This window comes from Pan paniscus, chromosome 10, assembly GCF_029289425.2.
Source record: "Pan paniscus chromosome 10, NHGRI_mPanPan1-v2.0_pri, whole genome shotgun sequence".
Lineage (NCBI taxonomy): Eukaryota > Metazoa > Chordata > Mammalia > Primates > Hominidae > Pan > Pan paniscus.
Window position 1 is genome coordinate 84,065,359 of NC_073259.2, and position 12,709 is coordinate 84,078,067.

At 34.1% G+C, this 12,709-nt stretch overlaps 1 protein-coding gene across 9 annotated transcripts in view; it reads right to left on the reverse strand.

Annotated features, from left to right (window-relative positions):
- Positions 1 to 2,018: 2,018 nt before the first annotated feature.
- Positions 2,019 to 12,709, reverse strand: part of NAP1L1 (nucleosome assembly protein 1 like 1) — a 38,509-nt gene continuing 27,818 nt past the window's right edge. For 5 of the 9 annotated variants that reach the window (XM_034936256.3, XM_034936251.3, XM_063593174.1 and 2 more), the window contains 10 exons: positions 11,862 to 11,990; positions 10,845 to 10,916; positions 9,597 to 9,736; positions 9,042 to 9,187; positions 8,928 to 8,947; positions 6,394 to 6,516; positions 5,619 to 5,648; positions 5,063 to 5,113; positions 4,256 to 4,327; positions 2,019 to 3,577 (listed from right to left, as the gene is read on the reverse strand). In XM_034936256.3, the coding sequence (XP_034792147.1) occupies positions 4,292 to 4,327; positions 5,063 to 5,113; positions 5,619 to 5,648; positions 6,394 to 6,516; positions 8,928 to 8,947; positions 9,042 to 9,187; positions 9,597 to 9,736; positions 10,845 to 10,916; positions 11,862 to 11,990 (747 nt within the window). In that variant the 3' untranslated portion in view covers positions 2,019 to 3,577; positions 4,256 to 4,291. Of the gene's footprint in view, positions 3,578 to 4,255; positions 4,328 to 5,062; positions 5,114 to 5,292; positions 5,389 to 5,618; positions 5,649 to 6,393; positions 6,517 to 8,927; positions 8,948 to 9,041; positions 9,188 to 9,596; positions 9,737 to 10,844; positions 10,917 to 11,861; positions 11,991 to 12,709 lie in introns of those variants that run through there. The other 4 variants (XM_034936252.3, XM_063593173.1, XM_034936253.3 and 1 more) reach the window with 2 other exon arrangements.

Here is a 12,709-nt window from a genome sequence, read left to right on the forward strand (position 1 = left end):
AAATCAGCTGGGCTCAGTGGCACACGCCTGTAATCCCGACTACTTGGAATGCTGAGGCACGAGAATCGCTTGAACCCGCGAGATGGCAGCTTTAGTGAGCCGAGATCATGCCACTGCACTCCAGCCTGGGCAACAGAGCAAGACTCTATCTCAAAAATAAAAATAAATGGATAAAACATGTAAGAAACTAAAAAGCAATGCTTTTATGTAATATTTTATCCTGGGTTTCAAAATAATAAAACTCAGTTTGTTCTAGGATCCACAAAACTTAAAATGCCCAATTTCCCATAGGAAAATTAAACAACCAGACTGACTTATTTCCCGCCAGTAATCTATTATTTCTAAATACCCCATTTCTTCTTTTATTCAGACTCTTGGCTTGAGGATGACATGGTCGGGCCTCAATAAGCCCACTGTTAAGTCAAAAATATCATAAGTAGAAGATGTGTTTAATACCCCAATAAACTCATAAAGTTGAAGTCTTAAACCATTATAAGTCAGGGACTGTCTGTACTAAGATTTTAGTGAATAACTTAATTTTTGTAAACTGGAAAACCTGACAATATGATGTCAAAAGGAAGAAACACAAGATACAAAGCATACTGTATTTTTGAAAATATACATCAATCAAAATTTCTTATGAATACTTATCCTTGAGTAAAATAATTTCATATACCAACAAGGATGTTTCCATTTCTGCAAAGTCATGTAAGTGATCCTCAATCAGTCCAAGAACTTGGCTTTTTATCCAGGTTATATTTTAATATCTGGAGTTTTAATCCAGCATACAAAAATCACCAGTATACATCTATTAAGTTAACTGCAGTATTATTTCACCATCACCATTTACATGTACTTTTCAGGTATCAGAGACTTAGTGCTTTAAGTAGCAAATTACCTAAATTATGAACACATTATTTCCAAAAACAAAATCAAGCTCATAATTACCAAGTATATATGTACAGTGCAGATTTAAAAAAAACTGAATTAGCATATATTTCTCTTTTCTAAAGCTCCTATGAAGAACTTACACTCTTCTGCACTACCAATCTATTCTGTACATTTAAAATAACATTTGTTTTGATTTAAAGTCAAAAATATAAAGGCTTAAATTTTTGTAAGACTAACCCATAAAAAAGGACTCCAATTTTAAACCAATCCCTGAAACCAAAGCATTCAAATATTTGAATATTAGTTCAATATTTCTACATAGCACGATAAGATTTTCAGTTACTCCAAGTTTTGTCTTTATTTTTAATAATGGGAATGGCCTACAATTACAATAAACAATTAATTCAGTTATTTTAGGGGCCTTACCATATCATTAACCTATTCACACAACAAAAATATTTTTATGCAAGTTAATATATCCTTTCCTGATTAAGTGTGCTAAAACAGAAATAGAGGTAGAATCCCATTTTTCTTAAGTACCACTCTACAAGCCAGTTCCACACAATTAAGGTATTTTTGCAATCTAAAATAGTGATGCTAATACTGCTTCAGTAAGCTAGATTTACTAATTTAAGAATCCTAAGAAATTATATATGTGGCTTTCAGACATCCATGTTAAACTATCAACTTGTGGAATTTGTGGAACACTTACCCTACTTGAGTGACCATAAAGCAAACAACTCTTAAAATTTTTTCATATCAGTTTTCTTTATAAGTGATTATATGATATTTCACCATTTCTAACAGGAAAAAATGAGACTTACTTGGCAGTGTGCGTGGGCTGCTGGAAACTACAATCAGAGTGTAAAGACAAATCTCAAAAATGTTTGTAGATAACTCAGAATAATAACTCAGAATATAATCTATCAGGAACTATGGAATTCCATTTTAGTCTTCAAATAATAAACTCCACTTAGCAGGGATTGTGAGGTTGCTCTTAAAATTATATATTTACAGAACATAGTGGCCTCAGCACAAAATAGCTCCCTCTAGACATCACTACTCTCCACTCTTCAAAAAAAAAGTATATACATTCATTTAAAAAAAAACACCCAAAATATCACCAGTACATTTTATAAAATTAAATCCAAATTTTATTAAGGATTTCAGGTTACATACTTCAAATTTCTAGAATGGAATGGAATCATTTTGGAACTGGAAAAATGGCATAAACACTGACGTCCCTTAAAACTTCAATTTTATAAAGAAAATTCTTCTGCAAACCACATCCCCTTTATGTAACAAGACTAGGTATTAACTACACCTTCACTTTGGCAATAGCTATTTCCTAAAGAATGAAAAAGATGATTTTGCTACTTCAGTTCATTAAAAATGGGATTCTATCTTTGAAGTTCAGAAAAAGCTGCATTTCGATGAACTATGGTTAAAAAAAAAAGCACATAGTGTCTAATCAAAGCAAAGGAAATCATTTTGAAAATAAAGAAAAAAAGCTATTATAATTGGTTAAGGATTTCCAGTAGTAAGTTAAAATCTCAGGAGAGGAATGGATAGCACTACAAACAATGTGTTCACATTCCAAGACCTTAACACTAACTTCTCAGAAAGGAAGTTTTCATTACCTCTAAAAATCAATTCAATGTAATTTTATTAAGAGCAGGAAATCTAGACCTTCCTCTAATGATAATCCAATAATCCACCCTCACTGTCGTCAAAAAAAAAAGTTCAACCCCAAAATTAACAGTAATTAGCCTGAGGTATTGTAAATGTGGCTCTACAGTCTGAAATTTAATGGCATCTTTTGTCAAAAATAGTCTTATTTCCACTTTAAGTCTCATGACTACAATACTATAGTGCTATCCCTGTAGTATTTACAATACAGTCATCAAAAATATCTGAAAACAAATCTTGGACCTTGTGAAATAGTGCATCCCTCCACTTCTATAAAAATAGGAGCCACACAAAGATCTAAAAAGAGTGCTGACTGCCCAGATCCAGAACAGAGGTACTTAACACCTTTGTTTTCCAGTTTAGTTATCAAAGCGTGGTGTGAACAAAATGCTTAGTGTCACACTGGCATTACAAATAGGCCCAAAATTTTGAGCTTTTAACAAGATTGAGAAACATTATATGAGATTTAACTCAATATGCCTTAACACATCCATGAGGTAGTTAGGTAAACAGTACTACCCATTTTAATTACACAGTAAACAGAAGCACGGGTAAGTGACATACTCATACTTTAAGCAATAAGAATTAGAAGAAACCACAGAAGCTTGCGGCCTTCTCTCTAGCTCTAACCCAAAGAAAATGAACTTTAATTTTTTTTTTTAAAAGAAAACAGCATCAATCACTTAAGATTTTCTTCCTCTTTTTTTTTTTTTTTTTTTTTTACACTTGCTTATTAGTATAGCATCTCGTTCCAAAGCTGGTACCTTTTCTTCAACAATGTGGTAAAAACTGAGTATAACCCTTAATTCAAGGTAGGCCTCTACTTCTACCTGAATTGGTACAAAATTAAGACATTATCTTATAAGAACTAAAATTGTATTTGAAATTTTTATTTTAGCTGCAAAAACAAAAACAAGCAAACAAACAACAAATAACTTGAAAATAGGCTTGTCAAATGATGTAAATTCATCCTTTCCAGGGAAGCAGAAGGTAGACCCTACCACAAAGAAAAGATGCTTAGTTAATGGAGGTTAAATTTAAAAATACAGTTAAATTCAGGCTAACTTCTGAAAATCCCGTTTTATTCACCTCACTGTGGTACCAGTAACTATACTGAGTCAGGTTACTTTACAGTTAACTATGTCACCTAAAACACAATAATCCATTAACACTCTAATAACAGTTATTGGGTGTGGTCATACTGGAAATTCTTAACCATATAGTTGTCTTGCCAATTTTTTTTTTAAACAATAAATTGTCTTAGTATAAGTCACTGCATTTCTGTAACAAAGTAATGAAAGGCACAGCTAATCCAAGCGGACTTAACCCTATTCAACAACCAGCTGAAAAAATACTTTGGTTCTTCAAGGAAAAAATTATGAAAAAAAAAAAAAAAAAGGTATTTCCTTTAACAGTTGTTAATTTTCATAGCTGTACTCCAAGAGCTACATAAAAATATTCCAGAAGAACCAAATTATGTAGCAATGAATGAACATGCGTGACAGAATTTGTGCATTCAACATATCTGGCAGAAAAACTAGTTAAAATGCTAGGTAGAACAAATTGGTCTTTAAAATATCAGTTTCCTGTCCTTTAAAAAAAAATTACCTAGTCTACCAAGAAAATACAAAAACATAAGGCTGTAAGTAAATAAGAGTTGTGTTTAGGCTATTACAGTGCAGGTTATCCTCAAGGCCACATACATCCTGCTTCACTGCTGCTTGCACTCTGCTGGGTTTTGATCCTTCTGTTAAAGGAAAACAACAAGTCAATCTATCTTCTTCTACCTGCTTCAGTGAATTTCTCAATAGTAATTACTGCCTTAATTATAACAGTAGCTCACTGTTGTCAAAAGAAATGGTATAGGACAATGGTGGTAAATTATTTATTTTATTAGCAAGTCACTGAAATGCTAAAATCAAGCTCAAACTTTACACTGTAGAATTAACTCCATAAAATGTGACACACGCTAAACCATAATCTTAAAAAAATAAAGTTACCAAGCAATTTATGTTAGTTATATTACCAATCAGCTTTGTTTTTGCTAATCCTAATATAACAAATTCTCAGGAATAATAGACTAGGACTCTCAGGGACTGAGTAAGAGTAGTTGGAAGGATCTAACAAACTGCACTGCTCCCCAGTTCCCGAACACTCCTACAACCAGATCTTTTAAAAACCTTTATTTTCTAATGCTTAAAAACTGTTACAATTCGTCCCATTAAAATAGAATCCTAGGGTTCACTGTACCTGAAACTATAAAAAGCACGAAGTCCAAACAAAAAACAATGTTTTTTAGAAAAACGTCCACTGAAATTATGTGTACTGTTCACAATGCCAGTGGGACTGAAAAAACAAAGTTATCCAGTCAATAGGCTTCATTTATTAAAGACTTTAACGGAGAGAAACTTGATATTCAGAAACACCAACTCTTACTTTAGCTATCTTAAATTTAATAGAAAGCAGCACTAATTTTGCTCACCTTTGGGTCATAGTCTGGATCATTTTCCTCATCTCCTTCTTCTTCCCCTTCCTATATTAAAGTTCAAAATGCATCCATGAAGTATGTACATAGTAGGTAAACTGGCTCATAACGTAGGGAAAATTTAATACAAGTTACTCTACGGATCAACAGATTTTCATGATTACAGACTTTGATGATAATACAATTTAATTTGAAAGCTTCTAATATGAAAAATTTCCCAACACAACTTGAGACATCCAGACAGCTTTTATTGAAAATAGTTACTGCAGCCAACGTTGGAAAAGTTTACTGCAGCTTTTGACTTCTTCAAAGAGCTGATAACCCTGCAGCAGAACAAAATTATTTGAAATAAAAAAATGTTGCTGAGTTTTGCAATTTATTTATTGAAACCTTATACATACATTGTTTGGCTGTAGAATTCTAAAATCATGTTTTCCAAAATGTTTTTATCCCAAATCACAGAATGATTATAGCAAAGGAATACATAAGTCATTCAATTTGCTTCTCAATGTGTTAACCACAGAGAATTATTTGCTCATTTGGTAAACATTACCTCATCCGCTTCTTCACCTTCTTCATCATACTGAAAAGGAAAAACAGCGTTAAGTGTAGAGTGAATGTAACACACATTTCAGAGTAGCATCAGTAACATTTATCACTGTATAAACTAGTGTCTAAAAAGAGAAAACCTACTTTCCTATCAAGGGGCTGATTATAAATTAAAACACATAGTAGCTGCAAGAATCACTCTGCTCACTGCCAATTTATAAAATTAAAGAACAGAGTACAATCATGTGGATAAAGTGGATGATCAGACAAGTATTACTGTAAATATTACTCACCTACACTTAAGTGTGGAATGCACTGTACGAAAAGGACCTAAAGCCTACTCTAACAATTGCCGTTGAGCAATAAACATATTCAAAACATCTATATGCAACCTAATCTTAACCTAACCATCATTCAGTACTACCTTGAATAGAAATTCTATGCCTCCCAGTAAATGTTTTCTTGTGCACTAAAAAAAGTCCTAGTTCTGTGAAGTCAAGGCAAGGGCATAATAGATCTATAGCACTAACCAAACATAAAAAAGTTTCATAAACTCAGAACAATCTTATTAGCAGAAAATTAAAAGCTAAGATAAATGAATCCAAAAATCCTAAGGAGACATACTTAAAACCCAGAAAAGCTATATACAGAACATCAGTAATTAGCCTAATTTTGAATTATATTATGTCCTGCTTCTTAAAAACTAAACTAATCTATTACCAATTCTGACCACTATACCCTCAACCAATTATTTCTTTGCAGGATTCAAATTCGCTTACATCATCATCATCATCTTCAATAGCTTCTCCAGTAAAATATAACACTGATCTTGGGATTATACGCTCACGTAAAAAGTGACCAATTTCGAAGTCTGCAGCAAGGATAGCTTCAGCATCATCATCCTATTTTTAAAGGAAAACAAAAGCAGAAAATTTAGGAATAACTGTGTTACTTAATTTGGCACATGTAAGACTCTTAGAGGCTGGGTGTGATGGCTCACACCTGTAGTCCCAACACTTCAGGAGGTCAAAGTAGGAGGATCACTTGAGCCCATAAGTTCAAGAGCAACCTAAGCAACATAGTGAGACCCCCCCTGCGTTTGCACAAAAAATAAACAATTAACTGGGCAGGGTGGCACACGCCTGTAGTCTCAGCTACTTGAGAGGCTGAGGTGGGAAGATTGCTGGAGTCCAGCAGCTTGAGGCTGAAATGAGCTGTGATCACACCAGTGTACTCTAGCCTGGGCAACCGAAAAAAAAAAAAAAAAGACAGACTCTTCAGTTTAAATTATATGATGAAGGGAAGAAATGCTCAACTTTACTTTTTACTTTCCATGATTTTTCTCACACCATGTTAACAAATGATTTGTCATTTTTAAATTTCCTTAATAACTTTTCCAAGTTTTTAACAAAAAGAAAATAAGCTAGCAGGCCAGTATGCATACTAAGATAAATTGTGAAGAATAAAAATTAGAACTGCTTAGTTTTTGCTGGTTTAAACATAAATACATAAAAGCAACTGTTACATGTCCGCAATTTTCCTTTTAAAATATTATTGAAAACACCAAATAGAAAAATTAAAAAAAAAAAAACCTTGGGTTATTGTTAATATATAGTTATTGTTAATATTGTTAAGTACAAAGCAAATAGAAGGACATAATAAACAACCACAGAGGATCACTTTATAGTTCCTAAAAGACAGTACCCAAACAGCTGTACAGTTTTAAGTCTACTAATTCCAAATGAGACAGTCCTAGTTCAGAAAGACAATATATTAACTAAATCAGGTGCCCCTAGCACTTTTCTTTTTTAGAGACAGGGTCTCGCTATGTTGCCCAGGCTGGCCTCAAGTGATCCTTCCACCTCCGCCACCAGAGCAGCTGGGACTACAGGTGCCTGAAGCTGTACCTGGCTTACGATTTCTATTTAATAGAAAAGCACAGGGCAAAAGTGGGTCTGACATTATTCACAATTAAAATATCCCACTTTGGCCTGGCTCACACCTGTAATCCCAGCACTTTGGGAGGCCAAGGCAGGCAGATTACCTGAGGTCAGGAGTTCAAGACCAGCCTGGCCAACATGGTGAAACCCTGTCTCTACTAAAAATACAAAAATTAGTGAGTTCAATGGTGCGTGCCTGTAATCCCAGCTACTCGGGAGGCTGAGGCAGGAGAATTGCTTGAACCCAGGAGGCAGAGGTTGTGGTGAGTGGAGATTGCACCACTGCACTCCAGCCTGGACGACAGAGCAATACTTCATCTCAAAAAAAAAATAATAATAATAAAATAAAATAATCCCACTTTAAGTTCTATGATACTAAACAATGAGCACACCCTCTGTGAATTCCATGAATGTTTGAGTCAACAACATAATCTAATAAATAGAAAAATCCAAAAGGGGGTGGGGAGGAATTCAAACCACAGGTGGAGGTTTTCTATCCTTAACTAGACTGTTTTGTCATCATCAATATTTAGTAACAAAAAAACAAACAAACAAACACCCCAAACTTGAACACAAACTCCAACCCATCCACTGATATGAAAATAGTGTGATGCTCTAACTTAATACTTAAAGTAGTTTTTCTCACCTGAAATTCACACTGCTTTATGTTCTCTTTTTTTGTACTATAAGCCAAGCCAGAAATACTTACTTTTGCCTTTTACAGATTTGTTCTAAGTCTTAGCCAAGAGTATTCCAATTCAAAAGTATTCAGTTTAGGTTAATTTCTAATTCCATATATGTACAAACTATTTAAACTATCTCAGTTAATTTAAATTCAAAAACATGCCCAAAAGAAAACCAAATTCAAAACATACCTGCCCTACCTTGCGCGTATAGACTTTCTTTAAGGTTGTTCCTCAGTTCAGTCTATATGGCAGGAACATTTCATGTTCTTTGCCATATGCCATATATGTGAACATACTTAGTCACAATATGAAACCATATTTACATTGGAGTAACAAATTCAGGAATGAATCTGAACCATAATGTAGTTAGGAATGTAACAGTATAAGTGACTTAATATATTCTGGTTTTACTAAGGAAGACAACAGTTTTGAAAAGTTAAATCCCTCACAGCAATATGTGAAGTTTCAAAAGAAAAGAAAACCTTAAGCTTTTTATCTCAGTGTTTCTCAGTAGAAGCACTGATATAATTTTGAATGGAATTATTTTTCATATCCAAAAAGTCTGCCCCATGCATTGTAGGCCTCAGAACTCAATGTAACAACCATCCCACTCTCCACTTTTGAAATTCAGTGCTTTAATTTCAAATATACGTAACAATTCAATAAATATATAACAATTCAACTTACCAGATCTCCACTCTCAGGAACTGCAAAATTGAGAAAAGAAATTACAATGAATAAGAAGCTAAGCAATGCTTTTTATAAAACAAGCGTTAATACTCAAGCTAAAACATTATTTACCTTCAGGAGGGGCAAAAAAGTTAAAGAAAGAGTCATTGGAAACTGTTTTAGTCACAGTACGAACTGTCCCACGTCCCTTGTGTTTCTGCTTCTTCTTAATAGTTTTCAAAGTGACATTCTTTCCTTTTTTCCAATCTATCTGGCACCTTGCAAAACAAAGAAGAAAAATCTATTACAATTGACAATCTTTCAACTGCTAAACTTTTAGAAGTAAATGTTCTATTTAGATTTCAAATTTTAGAAGGGTGAATTGCTTCAAATGTTTTCTATAGCAGTATAAAGGGAAAAATTTTATTTCTAAGCAAATATTTAAAATAAACACATTTACAATTAGCACAAACACACAGTATAATTTAAAGAAGCATTCCTCTGCAAAAATATATGTGAGACAGTCATGGAATTACAGGAAACTTGATAAGCACTTTTCAGAAAACGTATTACCAAAATGTTCAGAGACAGACTATGTACATATGTAACTGAAAATAACCGAGTATACAAATCAAGTATAACAAAAACAGAAAAAACATTTTGTTAAGGTAGTAAAATTAAACTCACCCTGTACAACCCATAATTTCTGGTCCATCAAAAGAAAAGGGATCAGAATCATCTGGTTCTGACCTCATCCTGTATGTCTTTGTCAGCACTTCATTTGTAAAATATTCATTGGGTTCAAAGTGAAATTCTAAGACAAAACTCTGGGGAGAGGAAGCATAAAAATCAGTTAAATACCTACCTCATATATTTCAGTACTTTAGTAAATACAGCTTCATCTGTTTTTATCAATATTCTAAATGATAATTTTTTTCCTACTCTGAAATACAATCTTCTTTTTGAGACTGAGTCTTGCGTTGTTGCCCAGGCCGGAGTGCAGGGGCACAATTTCAGCTCACTGCAACCTTTGCCTCCCAGATTCAAGTGATTCTGGTGCCCCAGCCTGCCAATTATCTGGGATTACAGGTGTGTGCCACCACATCCAGTTAATTTTTGTATTTTTAGTACAGACAGTGTTTCACCATGTTGGACAGGCTGGTATTGACCTCCGGACCTCAAGTGATCCACCCACCTCGGCCTCCCAAAGTGCTGGGATTACAGGTGTGAGCCACTGCACCCAGCCATGAAATATTTAAGAATGGGACAGACTGTCAGATGAGCCCCAAATTATGTTAAAATCAAAAAAATTACGTTAAAATAATAATGAGGTACAAATTGAACTGAATAAAACTTAGTTTCAATTTACATCTATTAAATAATTAACATGTTTACACAACAGGCTAGGCATTCCTGAATAAAGTGACCATGTTGTCTCCCTTACTCCCCAACTACTGGAGGAATCAGGCTTTTAAATAGTAGACTAAACGTGAACTTGACACAGAAAAAGCCCAACCTTAAGCATCTACAGCCTATATTCTTAGCAGTTTTGCCCTTAGTTGACATTAATTCTGGTGGTTTGGTGGACAGCTTTTTGGCTGATCTTTCCTCATTAGGGAGTGGGCATCCTCTAACATCAGTTTTGTGTAATTCCCAAGCTCATGCCTTTTAATGCAGAAAAAGTACTTATTCATGTTCCCTTGGCATTATTTTTATCCACTTATCCAGGAACAAGGATTGTCTGTGTTTCAAACACAATTTATGATCAGAAGGAGGAAAAGGAATAAATACTGCCTCACAATTAGCAGCATCCAAATATTTATTCACTATAACAAAGAGCACCAACCTTACCCTTGAATGTTATCTTTTTAAAAGCTTCTATTTATCTACCTGTAAGCATGTTACAAAATTATAAATATTTCAAAGTTCTTTTACCATAGGCTGGCCAGCATCTGAGAACTTCACTTTAATATCTTTCAAGTGCTTCAGAATAGGTTCATCGTGTTCCTTCAAATTAAAAAAATAATAAAAATGAATAACATGGCATTCGAGGACTGTGTTCTGTTACTACACAAACACCAGCTGACTGAGACATAATATATTTTAAAGTAGTTTTGTATAGCAATTATGAACCTTAAGACTTACTCTCCAGTTTATGGCTTATACTAAAGCTAATTTATACTGTAGTTCTACTGCCACTGGTAGAGAAAAAGTGTCCAAATAGACAACTAAATTATTATATAGGTTGAAAAATCCAAAATCAAGTCTAAATAAGGCATATCTACTTTTAAAATGTTTCCTGATTGTAATTGCTGCCTTTTCCAGCTGCTTGTCCCCTTCCTCCTGGTCGTTCCTTTTCCACTTTGCTAAAGTAGAATTGTAATAAGCAGTAATTGTGTGAAGATCATTTCTTTTTCTCCATGTAACTTCCAACAATGACAAGACAGGGCAACATGTACTACTACAATGTAGACGGTAGGGGCTCACTCAAGAAATGCTTGAGGCAGTTTCCCAAAGGTGACAACAGTTATGGTTTGCCAGAGAATGTAACCATTGTGAATGAGTTTAACATCTTTATGGTATTCTTTTAAAATGCAAATTTCTCCTGGAAGAGTTAAGGGAATTGCATAATTGCAGCTATAAGATTAACTTTCCCATCATACTTCCATACTAAGTATGTAAAGACAAAAGGCACAGGGTTATAAGAAAACACCAGTCGATAATGAGCAATTATCAATGGGACCATTTCATTATCTCATTTTTAAAAAATAAACTGTAATTTATTTGATTACATTAATCAAAGCTGTAATTTCTCTTCTACAGATATTAGCTATTTCAAAAGTAAGCAATCATTCTAGAAAGATCAACACTGAAGAGAACAGTGATCACAGCCATTTAAACTTCAAAGGTTTACCCTTCAAAGTAAACTGGTACATTTATGAATAAAATTACCTGAACCATATCACTGAGCAAGTCAACATTCTTAAAAACAGTTAACCAAAATTCAGGAATTCCTTTGGGGTCTTCTTTTTCTTCATCCTTTTTCTCATCTTCAATCTTGGCCTTTTCTTTCAATTCCTCCTTGATTAAGTGACAGCAAACATTATTTAATACATAGATTAGACCTCATGATAAAGTAGCAAAGGTATAAAAACCAAAAAGCACAGTCACCAGATATTACCTTCAAAGTTCTAGTCTATCTGTGTAAACACCACCGTTGCCCATAACAAACCTTAATCCCATCAAAATTACTGCTACCACACCCCTCCAAAGAGAACCACTAAGGTGACCAAGATGTGTAGGAAAAACCATTTTAGTAAAAAAAAAATGTAAAAACTAATTAAAAATGAAGACTTAAGCATAATAAACAAGAAAAGCAACAGAAATACTAATTTGGTCCATTGCCTCACCCCATGGTGTTCTTAATCAAAACATTATATTCTCTTTACCAAACAACATAAAATAGCAATGCTAGAGAGGTGGAACACTTAACACAGCACTGAATGTGTGTCACAGCTCTGCCATTATTCATTGTGGGCAAGTCACTTAGAAGCCTCCATATCTTCACTTGAAAATGGCAACAATCCTCAGCCTACCATGAAGTTAAAAAAAAAAAAGAATATAATGAATCTACAAACTAAAAACTGTAAGCCAGGCGCAGTGGCTCACGCTTGTAATCCCAGCACTTTGGGAAGTAAGGTGGATCATTTAAGGTCAGGAGTTGGAGACCAGCCTGGCCAACATGGCGAAACCCCATCTTTACTAAAAGTACAAAAAATTAGTCAGGCATGGTGGCGCAC